The sequence below is a fragment of the Rhipicephalus microplus genome, chromosome 3 (genome assembly GCF_043290135.1).
Source record: "Rhipicephalus microplus isolate Deutch F79 chromosome 3, USDA_Rmic, whole genome shotgun sequence".
Classification (NCBI taxonomy): Eukaryota; Metazoa; Arthropoda; class Arachnida; order Ixodida; family Ixodidae; genus Rhipicephalus; species Rhipicephalus microplus.
In genome coordinates this window covers 2733450-2746420 of record NC_134702.1, presented here as the reverse complement: position 1 = coordinate 2746420, position 12971 = coordinate 2733450, and the positions used below count along the sequence as shown (strand labels likewise).

Genomic DNA, 12971 nt, shown 5'->3' with positions numbered 1-12971 from the left:
TCAACGGAGAACCCGCTTCCAGCGTCAAGCTTTTCTCAGGCGCCATTGTAACTTCATCTAGATTTCACCACCAGTCCCAGTCTTCTCGTCGTCGTTTTGATTGATTCCAACTGTTGGTGTTGCTTCGGCTTGTTGAGCTCGTCCGACGGCGCCATCTGCACTCCAGCATGATCATTTGCCATCGCCTGCTGCAGTGTGGCCAGACATGTTGCCGGACACAGACCCCATTGCCGATTTAAGTAAAGAAAAATGGCGGTACCCGCGCTAGCGGGGCAAAAGCAGACGTTTACAAATTTTGAGTGTGCTTAAAATGCATATGAACATATTTTCGACAGTTCACCTTTGGTGGGAGGGTAAAATAAGGCCCACACCGTGGTAGAAAATTCGTTAATGCAAGATCGCTGTCCAAAAACATTTCGTTGCCGCAAGATACGTAATACATGGGCTTCTATGAACATTCACCGGGGATCCGGAAATATTTCGTTGCTACGGGGATTTCATACTCGCGGGGTTTGGTTATTGCGGGTTTCGACTGTAGCAACATAAATATGCATCTCTAGCACTTGCCATCTTCTTTTTGTCTGGTAGACTACAAAAAATGCTGTCTTGGGGCACACGCCGCACAAGTCACAAGATTTTTGAAGAAATGTAGCAGGAAGTAACAGGTTTAACCTTTTGGCACACTTTGGTACAGCTATCACACCACTTCCTTTTCCCATGATGCACTGCGCCAAATCGTGGTGGCACATGTGATATAAAAGAAAGGTTCATCTAAGCGACCTGCGCACGAGACTGATTTTTTTTTTTTTTTTTTTTTTTGTCGCGAAAAAGAGAGCGTGAAACACGTGCCAGGCGCTGGAGTGCGGCGTCGATGTGTGACACCCCAATGGTGCGCATACATGCCATGTTCATGTACGAGATTGAACACGAAGGCTTATGGCACGCGACCTCTAGCCGTGATGGAAAATCCCAAAGGATGAGCTGTCACTGTACTGTGGGGCGTCGAACTGCGAAAATCAGGAAGGTCAGCGTCGCTACAGCGAGAGAGGCAGTAGCCGCCCTGCTCCGAAGGCTATCGACGAAGATGCCCGGGGTGTGGCCGTTGAGCACGGAAGACCAAGGTGAGGCTACCCAAACTTGCCCCACTCTTTTACAGCAGTTCCTGGTGGGCCTACAGCTCTTCCACATCGTACCAGAATGGTTGCAGTCTGCATTACAGTCATCGAAGTGCTTCGTCGACATGGAACGATGCCATTGACAAGTTAGGTTTAACTTAGCCGGACCGAAGACAACAAAAAAACCAAGATACCAGCAATGAAGACATGTAGCTTTTTGGGCAAAAACAGCCGACGACGACCGTAGGAGCTTGTGGAAGATGTTCATAACGGACTGTGATGAACTGTCAACACGGCAAAGGCAGGGTCGACCCTGAACTGTAAGAACATTTGGGTATCGAGACGCCATATTAAGCACTGGCTAGGGCTAGAGTTGACCTGTAAGATGACTTACTGTTTTAGTTCCAGCGTAGAGTCGAGCTTTGTGTGTGTGCATGCGTTACGTTCATTTCTAGTATTGGTGTTTCCTATTCTTTGATAGAAAAAGTGTGTCTTGCCACGCCCATCTCTTATTTCTCTCTCTCAATCTACCCTCAGCAAGCATTCCCGTAAGAAAAGCAAATGCTCCAAGACAGCCCCATTAAGCTGCGCATTGCAGGAATTCATCACTCAAGATTAAACTCGGCCAAACATGTTAGCATTAAGAACAACACTGTAAACCTAAACAAGAGGTTTGTTTGTTTTTTCCCGGTTCTACTGGGGGTAGAGTCCGCTTCTACTGCACATCCTTCCTCTCGAAATTTTTCTGGGCTCTGCCCTGTTAATTTTTCTTTTCTAATAGAAATTGCCTGCTATATGTTTATGGTGCAGGCTTTGTTTTTTCTACCTCACAATTTTCCTACCTCACAACGTCATCGCGCACTGCTAGGAGGGTGTGACCAACTTGGCACCACTCCAACACCTGCGGCGAGGGGAGCGGTGCGGACAGAGGGACAGCATTACACAGGCTAGTCAAAGAGCTGGTTCGCATCCAGATGAATGTGTGTGTTTTGTAGTGCAGAAGACCGCCCGTATGTGTCATGAGTAAAAGGGCAGGATGCACGTGCCAAGCAGTGGAATGCGGGGATAGCGTGCGAGGCCCCAATGGTGTTTATATGCGTCTTGCTCACGTATGTGAGCATGACACGAACTTACGCTTACTTGAGTTCGTGGCGGGTCACCCGAGCTGTGGTGGAAAATTCTCAGAAGATGAGGTAGCATTGTCCTGCGGAACACCGAACGAAGATCGAAGGAGACAGTGTCACTCAAGCGGCAAAGGCCCGAGTAACCGATTCTGATGGTAGTGGCATGAGGGTGCCGAAAAGCAGCCGCCGATCTCAGTAGACACTGACAGACGCTTTCTGGACCTGCAGCACCTTGCGAAAGCAGTTCTCGAGACACCTGCCACTCTTCACCTTTTTTAACAGAATGGCTGTGACCCACTTGACAGTCCCCGGAGAGCACATAGATGGGTAGGCCTAACCTGCCAAGGCCCATAATGACCAGGTTACAAGCAATAGAGACAAGAAGATCATCAGAAGGATGCTGATGGACAGCAACTGGATGACCACTATCAGAGCGTCACAGACTTTGATGACGGAACACTTCGTCATAGTTTCAAGATGGCATAATGAACAGTAGGATGTTCAACTATTGTGTGACTGCACGAGAGTAGCAACAGGGAGGCCATCTTGGCCAGAGCTGGGTTAGGGCGAAAGTACTGAACTGGACTTTGGTGTTAGTACCGATTTCGCTGGATAGTAGATTACTGTGTACAGTAGGATGTCCAACTATTGTGTGACTGCACGAGAGTAGCAACAGGGAGGCCATCTTGGCCAGAGCTGGGTTAGGGCGAAAGTACTGAACTGGACTTTGGTGTTAGTACCGATTTCGCTGGATAGTAGATTACTGTGTACATGTTTCTTTTTGGTGAAAATTTTCACGTTTCGTTATATCCTGCCATTTTGTAATATAAAAATGTGTTTGCAGCACTACCTCTGACTCCCATCTGTCTTTCAACTCCATCACTGCAAGTACTCCTGAGATAATCATGATAGCCAACAAGACCTCCAATGCTTAGCACGGGAACAGAGTCATGCTCAGTCTTTGCCCTAGCATTGCTGAGCAAGGAACATCACCACAGCCATTGCAGTGTACTTCCTAATTTAAAAGTGTAGTGCAGTCACTTTTATCAATAATGTTGCAAGAGGAGACCTCTATCCAGGGTGTCTGCACGATGCTGGAAATCCACGTCAGCCATATCCATTTCTGCAAAGTTGTCAAACTCGTGGGCAAAGTCACCCCTGGCCGCCATGTAACCAGCCATGTCAGCCTGTTGTTGGGAGCACAGCAGAGGCCGTGGTGGGTCCCCCAACACTGCATGAAATAATACACAGCATTACACAAATGGTAATATATGTAATGCTGCAAGTAACTTGAAAGAGAGTACCATCATGAAATTTCATGTCTAACTCATCTGTCTGCAACTTACAAACCAATGTGGCCAAGAAATCAAGCTCTTCATTTCAACCATTCATTTAAACTAGCCCTATATATTTAGATAAGAAATAGCAATTGATTGTTTTGTCATAGATGGATTGACACGGATGCTCACCAACTGCCCACCTTTCAGCAGCAACCTTCTGCTTTTGTTAGTGGAATCAAGCAGCTTGGTTAGGCACACTCCAGACAGGCCAAGTTTTGTGGATTACTAAGCCATGTGCATTGCTACCCTTTACGTGTTTTGTTTGTTGGACCAGCAACCATATTTATTCGAATAAAGGTCGACCTTTTTTTCCTGAAAATATTGTTCATAATGGTGCATTCAGACGACAGATCGAATCCCGATGTGGCGGGACGGACGGCGCGTCACGTGACCTCACATCTGCGATTCCCCTCGTCCGCGCGGCTCGCGGACGGATGAACCCAACCTGTTTCTCACATCGGGATTCTGGCGGGGAAGAGCCGGTACTTCAGCGGAATAGCTTGGGGTCGGCGGCAACCAGTACACTTTTCGTCTGCTCGCGGCATGTCCTCCATGGCTCGCGGACAGCTGCATGACTGGTCGGCATCATCTACGCTTGAGCATTGTTTACTTAGTTTCCGGAGACTTTGTTCTCAGGTGATTAAATATGCAGAAATCACTTTTGGTGGTTCGGGAAATGTCGCCGCCGTCGCTTAACATGCGAGATTCTTAGCCGTCATGGTGGTGAAATATTTCAACTTCTGCAAGCGGCGACGTGCCGCTTCTAAAAAAAAAAAAGGCGGGAGACACGTTTAGAAGTTCTACAAGTGGGGAATAATGTAGTTGAAAGAATATCCTGCTAGCAACTCCCTTTTCTCCTGAAAGAATAACACTACTCGTTCATTTGTCACAACACGACAGACATCGCAGCCAAGCTTCGCTTCTTGCGGGCATCCATGTTGAATACTCTCAAACCGGTCTGCTGCCAGCGGGCGCAGGTGAGCGCCGAATCTGCTGTCGAGGGTAATCCGGCTGTTTTCCCCTAGGACACCGTCCGTCGTGTGGATGCGCCTGCAGGCGGACCATCCGCGGATTAGCTGTCCGCGTCCACGACAAATCCGGATTCGGTCCGTCGTCTGAATGCACCATAACCAGCTATTGACCTATATTTGTGACCAAAAAATATCGGCCTATATTCATGACCAAACCAACCAAGAGTGCCAAACTTACGGCCTTCAACTATCGCACCCGCAGTTCTTCAAGCAGTTCCTGCAGCGTATGCACGGTAATACCATAAAATCTGAACTAAAGACCCCCCTCCCTTCCGACTACCTAAGTAATTAAGAAAAAAGTTATTGATGCAATAGCCCCGTAATGCCTTTTCAAAGCCCCCGCGAAATGCAGCCGCTCCGCCATGTTTGCGATGAAAACCATTATTTCCCTAGGTATAGGCCGTGAAATTCCTAGCCTGCTAGCCGTGCTTCCGGTGCTGCCTTCCGGTGCGCAGCCGCACTAGCACTGGCCCGAGGCTTCGCGCTTTGTTTCATGTACGATCGGCGTGACATGGTAACGGTTCGCATATGGTTCAGGCACTGTGTCATGCTCCCTACTGGGCTGCGGAAATTAGGAGCCTTTTTTCTTCTAACCACCACCACTATTAGCTTCTGCGTGGTTGCGTTTAATGTCAGGTTGGCAGAGCTACACAAGTGACTTCAAATGCAATGTGATACTTTTTGCCGAGAACACAAGCAATTGTGGCACGCAGCGCGAGTTCTGTGTAAATGAGAAGTTGATCAGGGGTTAGAGAAAGCAGTAGGACCGTCTGTTTGCATGCAACGAACGGCGTCATGCTTTTCGCGGCCCAGCAATCGGCAGCGAAGATGACGTTGTTGGGAAGCCGCGGACGCTTGCGAAAAATCTCATGACAACATTTTGCACATCTGACAAGAGAAGGCCCCAGCAGTAATTAGGACGCTAAGTTATGTAAATAAAGGTGTACTACGTTTCAGTTTTTTTTTTTCTAAATTAAAAAAAAACATCGACCAACACACATTCGAAAATTTTTTTTCCTCGTAGAACACTATAAGTAGTGGTCGACAAATATTTGTGCCCGACCTATTTTCGAATAAATACGGTAATAGCCATGTAGGCTATTGGACCATATATTTTGTGTGCATTTTTTGCTATTTCATCTTAATAAAACACATCTGGTATAATTTTTTTTATTTGATTTTTGGGCTTACGCTGAACTCTACAGTACCTACAAGTAGCGCAGCAGTCCACTCCACCAATGCCCCGCCAGAGCGGCAAGTAGGAACTTGTGGCCACTTCAGTGTCAACTGGCATGCTACGAATAGTCGTCTCTCCGATAGTTAAGCCAACATTGTATGCAAGCGCGTGTGCACAAAGGTGACATATTTGATAAAATGGTATTCTTCTATAAAGGTAACAGAGTATGATTTTTCTGGGGCCCCAAATGAAGAGAGAAAGGACAGAAGGGTTGATTGATCATTGATATGTGGGGTTTGACATCCCAAAACCACCATATGATTATGAGAGACGCCGTAGTGGAGGGCTCCGGAAATTTCGACCGCCTGGGGATCTTTAACGTGCACCCAAATCTGAGCACACGGGCCTACAACGTTTCCGCCACCATCGGAAATGCAGCCGCCGCAGCCGGGATCCAAACCCGCGACCTGCGGGTCAGCAGCCGAGTACCTTTGCCACTAGACCACCGCGGCGGGGCAGACAGAAGGGTTGAGAGATGTTTACGGAATCAATCATGTTTTCGATGTGATGTAACACAGATGCACGACAATGTTTTGAAGGGGCAATTTGTGCGTGCGGTCAGCTGATGTAAACCTCAAAGCATAGCAAGGGTGTCCGCTTGTAAACGTAATTTCTTGTCATTTTGAATGCTTATTCTGGATTAAACGATGAAATTCCTGTCTGAAATGTGTTAGACAACCCCTTGCTGTGCGCGCAAGTAATACATACATTTGCTGAGCTCCACGTGTTGCATTTAGCAATGCTTGACATTTTTGCGTTGTTTTCTGTTCTGTAGTTCACCTCCGTTCGTAGTCCCAATGCTCGGGCTACCCGAGTCCTTTAATAAATTCGTCACATGACAGCTTTGTATGCGATATTTCAATTGTCACGGAGCACAATAGAACGGCAAGGTGCGGGTTCATTTGCATGCACAGTGCTGTTAAGGGCTATGGCAGTGCACGGGGAATAAAATTTAGAATTCCACAGTCTGTGACGCATTTTGCCTGGCATAAGGGGCTTTGCGCAATGCGCCAATTCCTTTCGTGCACTCCTGCAGCGTGGCGCCACCAGCTCAGTGCACGTTTGCTATATGCTTGTCACGATTATCTCGGGAGCGCTTGCTAAAGATTGGAGTAAGAGAGACCATGATGGCAAGACTTTACACACTGGACGGACAAAGGAAACAAATACACCAAATTCGCATCAAACCAGCATGCACACAAAACTCAGCAAAACACCGAAACCAGAACTAACAATGAGCCAAGTTAGAACCAACTCTAGCCCCAGCTAGTTAATAGCCACATCGGCTTCTCTGTACTTACTCAAAGATGCTCGCTCTTCGATTGAACGTTCCTACTGTTTGTGCTGACGACTTGCAACTACGAAGAAGTTTCCCCTTTGTACCCAATAGTGCTTCTCTCTACTTGCTCAAAAACACTCGCTCTTGAAACTACAGCACTAGATAAACAGCACTACAACACCAGATTAAAAGACTAAAAGATGCTGGATATCCAAATAGCACCATCCCACCCATTTGTGAAACCTTCTGCAGTAATTAAAGTTAGACATAACAGGACCAAAATAAAAACAGAATGAGCAAAAACCTTTGCATGTTATACCGTACGTAAATAAGGTATCTCACAGTTTAAAGAAAATAGGAAGTAGATATGATAATAACTTGCTACTTTTCGCCCCTTGCGGGCTTTCAAAAGTGTGTGTACAGTCGAACCCAAGCATATCAAACTCGCCAAAAAACGTTTATGAGTTCGATATATGGCATCATTTGATACAGGCCCTGTATAGAATTTCACACAAAGGCACATAATAAATTATAATAAAAGTAGTTTATTAATATGGCGGCTTATTTGCGACCCCTACTGTGATACAAAATAGTCCCGAATTTCCTTCTGGGTCAACGACTTCGCTGCCTGCGACAGCACGCACGCCTCCACGCTGTCCAACGAGTCGGAGCAGCTGAGGCCGCAACCTTCCACATTCACACAATAGCGCCGGACCAACACAAGTGCACTAATCACTTCGGAGGATGCAGGCAATGGGCCATCGTCACTTTCCTTATTGCTGCCCCTTTGGCTCATGGTCGACACGAGGTCTGCAATGTAGTCCTCGTCTTGCCGCTGACCCGTGATGGCGACATCATCGTCGGCACTGACGAATTCGTCGAATGTCGATCCGTCGACAGCACCCGGGAACTCTGCCAGCTCGTTCCAAACTGGCGGAAACACCTGCGGTCACTTCAGTGCTGTCGTCGGAATTTGGGGTGTCATCACCAGGTATGCGGAAGCCGGCATGCTTAAAGCACTTCTGGATGGTCTCCTGCGTGACATCTGCTCACGATCTACTCAACATAAAAACAGCTCCGAGGAAGTCGATGTTAAGCTCCCTGCCGACACGAAAGTTCTGCAGCAGCCTCTCCACCAGGCGCTTCCGATAGCCGGCTTTCATTGCGCGTATAACGCCTTGATCGAGTGATTGCAGTACAGATGTAGTGTCGGGGGCAAATGCAGCTCGATTTTGCTGAAGGTCATACTGCAGTGGTGCGATGAACAATTGTCCACAAGCAGGCACACCTCGCAATTTTCGCCTACCAAATCATTCCACGATGATAGCCACTTGCTGAAAAGCTCCCCAGTCATCCACGCTTTTGAGTTTGCTCGGTAGTAACTGGAAGCAACAGCGCATTTCGAAAACAATGCAGTGTCGTGCTTTTCCTGATAACCAGAACTCGAAGCTTGTTCGATCCCTCTAAACTAGCTGCCAACAGCACGGACACACGAGCTTTGTTTGCCTTGCCGCCGCAAGTTTTGTCGCCACGACACGCAAGTGCATTTGGCAAAATTTGACAACATTTGCCAAAATAGAGCGGTTTCATCTGCATTGAAGAAATCTTGGACTTGATATCTTGCTGTGATATCTCGCCAGTTTTCCTCAAGCCATTTGTCTACGCTGTCCAGGTCTGCCGCTCTGCTTTCACCTGTAACAGCTTTGCCAACAATGTCGTGCTGTTCCTTAAACCGTTGGAGCCAGCCTGAACCGCCTAGTAAATTGTTCCTGCCAAGCAGGAAAGCAAGGTCCTGGACTTTCTGCTCGATCATAGGGCCGGACACCGGGATGTTTCGCGACCGAACGTCCACAAACCACTTGTAAAACGGCCGCTTCAACATCTTCGTACACAGCAGTGCGCACACGTCGGGTGCCACGGGCATCTGGCCTTTTGTCCGACTTGGTCCTGATGTCTGCCTTGTTCTTCAGGATAGTACTCAAGGTGCTCAGAGGAATTTTGTACGGGGAGGCGACGTCAGACTTCTTTTCATCGCACTCGACCCGATTTATGATTTTGAGTTTTTTGGGCAAACGGCAAATTCTGCCTCTTTGCGCAAGCCATGATGACAACGTGCCAACACAGTTCACAGAGCAACAGGAAACACCATCAAAACAGACCACATTGGACGAGGACTCGAGGAAAACGGGCAGCTGCAGGCACTCAAGCATAAAGAAAGAAAAAATGGCGCTCACTTCTACCACCTCCGCGCCTCGGAGAAAGCACGACGGCCTCTGATTGGCTGTAAGCCCTGCAAGCGGGCCAGGCTTATTTCTCACAAGGGGGTGTTCGCCCGTGCACAACCAGGTCTAACCAACTTTTTCTAGGGTGGCGCCGGCAGTTTTCTCTGCCACAGTGAGGGAAAGCCAACTTGCTGGGGCACTTTTGAGGCACATGGAGTTTGATATATCAGTTGTCGTTGCTATTTTCGTTCGATTAAACAGTAACTTTTGCTATATATTCTCAATGTAAATTTACCTTGTTTAGGAATTGTTCGATATACGAGATAATTTGATGTAAACGGGTTCGATATAGTGGGGCTCGACTGTACTAAACAGCGACAGGAGTAGTCAATCTTGCACCGTTCATCACGAGAATAGGTTTACTGAATACCAATGTAACGTTGTGTATGAGATACCGCTAACATGTGAAAAAGTAAACATTGGACAAACTGGACAATGCATCAATGACCAAGCAAGGCGGCATGCTTTAGATGTTAAAAATGGCTATGGTTGTCTCATGGCTCTACACTGCAAAGAATGTAAGTGCAGTCCCATGTTTCATTAAACTCGGTTTTTGAAAAAAGTAAGAATGAAGAATGAAAGAGAGATTATACAAGCGTTTTTTATCATGAAGCCCAAGGGTCAATGCATCATTTCACCATTACTTCTTTTTTCTGAAAAAGAGCATTTTTTTCTCGGATAAGATTATTTCGTGATGGTCCCACACGTGTCGTCGCGCATGAGCACTGTTCTTACACTCTGTATAAAAGCGGTAATAGCAACGCCAATAAAATTCAGTTGACAGTCAGCGCTCTTTCCTGTCCTTCTTGTCTCTTTCTACAGTTGTCGTGCTGTTACTAGAACGCAACATCAATTGAATGTTCTTACTACTGTTCTTGCTGAAGGTTTGCAATTACGAAGAAATTTTCCATTTCTAGGTGCAACGGCTTCTCTCTACTTACTCAAAGACGCTCGCTCTTCAATCCAACGTTCTTATTCGTGGCATGGTGTCGGAATGAAATGTTTTTGTTTCAATTTTTGATTCCACAAAAAAACTTTCACTTCGTTTCCGTTCCAGAATGAAAAAAGAAACATTCCGTAACAAATTGTAACGGTTTCTCAATAATGAAAACTATCAAAATAGTTAATATTAAAAATACTTACTCGAGAATATAAAATAAACTAGCAAACAAAAATGTTTCAATAAGCATTGAGTTTTATGTCGGAAAGCCACGGTATGATTATGAGCGAAGCCGCAAAACATTTCGAAGCAAGGCTACAACAAAAATCGGCAGATCCCACATACCTGGGAATCGACATTATGCGAAGCATGCGGAGAGAAGGTGACCGTGTTTCAATTTTTTTTATTGAGTGACACTTCATGAAATTATGCTAAATATATGTACAAATGTTGCGTGCACAGAAATATGTTGACGAGTTAGATATGTTTATATAACCAGTTTTTTGCACTTGCGCAACGATGCCAACTGAAACATGCGTATTAGCAACACCACAAGCTGATATGAAGCGATGATGCTCGCGAGGATGCTGACTCTGGACACTGCTACATCAATAAACTTCAGCACATGGCAACTAACCACAATTGACGTTAACCCGACGTGACCGCTTTATCAAAGTAGTACATATGTATTGTTTATAAAATTGGGTAGCCAGCACTGTAACCACTTTTGGTGCTTCACGAAGATTAGCGTCTATTTAAAAGTACTTCCAAGACCTTCAGTAGCTCCATGGTAGAATGCTTGACTGCCACGCAGAATGTCTGGATTCGATTCCTTCTGGGACCCTGACATTTATTCTTTGCACTCGTCAGTCAACACTAACGATGTCGAATATTTCTTAACACTTGCGCATTAAAATTGCCCATATGTGTTCTCGTCAGTCCTGGTTAGATACCAAGTGTCAATAGCCTGTGGCACATACCCACATACCAGCGGCACATACCCGCCCATTGGCATATGCCACTGTCTGGCAGGAAGTGTTTGACGACGTATGCAACGAGATTGTGACATTCTTCATGTCTTGACTAGCGCGTCATATTCGTCAAACCAATTTACCCTCCCATGTTAATTTTGGTTCACGCCAAATTAAGGGGGTGATAACGCGAGCACCCAAACGTAAGCGACTAGATAGATAGATAGATAGATAGATACGCTCAAAGTTGCCGAAGTTGGCTAAGAAATGCTTCGAATTTAAAAACTTGATATTTATTTTTCCTGAAGGTTGATTCCCGAATTTTCACGAATGGGATGCACATGATTTGAGAAGCAGCCATTCATCGTGTGTAATTCCCGATAAACGAGACTGCTGCTCTGACAAAACAAACTTCAATGACAAAAATGCCCTCTCCACGCTAACTTGTGCGGCTGGTATACCAAGGGCCACTTGTGCTAACATGTGCTGCCGCTCCTTGGGCTCGTCCCAAAATGTCAACACTATTGTGATTCTTGGAATACGCAACTCCTTGTCCAGCATTTCCAGTCAGCATACACTGTCCGCTGATCCTGGCTCACCTGTCAAATGCGATTTAGCTTACTTCTTTTTCAAAAAATGCCTCGACGAAGCTTTCTGGTTCCTCTGAAGTTGGCGCAGCGGCGCTCTAGGGAATGCAGTTCCTACACCGATTCTGCTGAAGGCCTGTGATGCGCTTCCAGATTTTTCACAGGAGCATTCTTGCTAAACATCTTTTATCAGGTTATTTGCGACGAGATCGGGCTATGGATGGCAGCACCGTCTCGGTGGAAGTGTGGATAGGCGGTCCGCGGCGCGTTTACAGATACACGCAGCGGCGCTTCATTCCGTGCGGTCTGAGCCGATTGTCGATGAATAAAGTGTGTTGACTATAGTTTACTGTTAATATTTACGCTCTTCTATACTGAATCGGTGCACAACGTCTATGCAATGTCAACATTACCCGTGTGTAAAGCACATTCTACCTTTCATAGGAATGCTCGCCATGGGCGAGTCCTTTCACGCTTTCGCACTAAATCACGACTTTGCTGTGTTGTTTGTACGTGGTTAGGTTGTGTTCCGCCTCCTACGCACTGCTGTAGCATGACTGAACTACTTATTTAGATCTTTGTCCTCTGTACACTACCAAAAAATAGAGAAAGAAAGATCATAGAAAGGCCGCATATTTCTGCACAATTAGTTCAGCACCACCGTTCGCACTTTATACGCATGTGATATTTTTTTCTCTCATTCTGTTCACCATGAAATGAGGGCCAGTCGATAAGTCTAGTCAGGAAAGCTTAGTGGCTGACGGTGCTTTGCGCTACAATGCGTTTGCTATGTTTACTACAGTAAATATGTAAAAATTTTATATAAGAGTTCAGCAGAAAGCTTTCATCGATGCATTACATGCATGCTAGCGCTACAACAAAGCCCTGGCGTGCTTTTTTTTTTTCAGACAAAAATTACCATTGCCTTTTGTCGGTCACTAACAATACCAAACATTGATTGATTTGATTTGTGGGGTTTAACGTCCCAAAACCACCATATGATTATTAGAGACGCCGTAGTGGAGGACTCCGGAAATTTCGACCACCTGGGGTTCTTTAACGTGC

General features: G+C 46.1%; 1 protein-coding gene across 3 annotated transcripts in view; it reads right to left on the bottom strand.

The window, feature by feature from the left end:
• LOC142803572 (transcriptional adapter 2-alpha-like) overlaps nucleotides 1–12971 on the bottom strand; it is a 160922-nt gene that overhangs the window by 78545 nt on the left and 69406 nt on the right. For 2 of the 3 annotated variants that reach the window (XM_075888729.1, XM_075888730.1), the window contains exon 4: nucleotides 3281–3470. In XM_075888729.1, coding sequence (XP_075744844.1) covers nucleotides 3281–3470 — 190 coding nt within the window. The remainder of the gene's footprint in view (nucleotides 1–3280; nucleotides 3471–12971) is intronic. The other variant, XM_075888728.1, reaches the window with a different exon arrangement.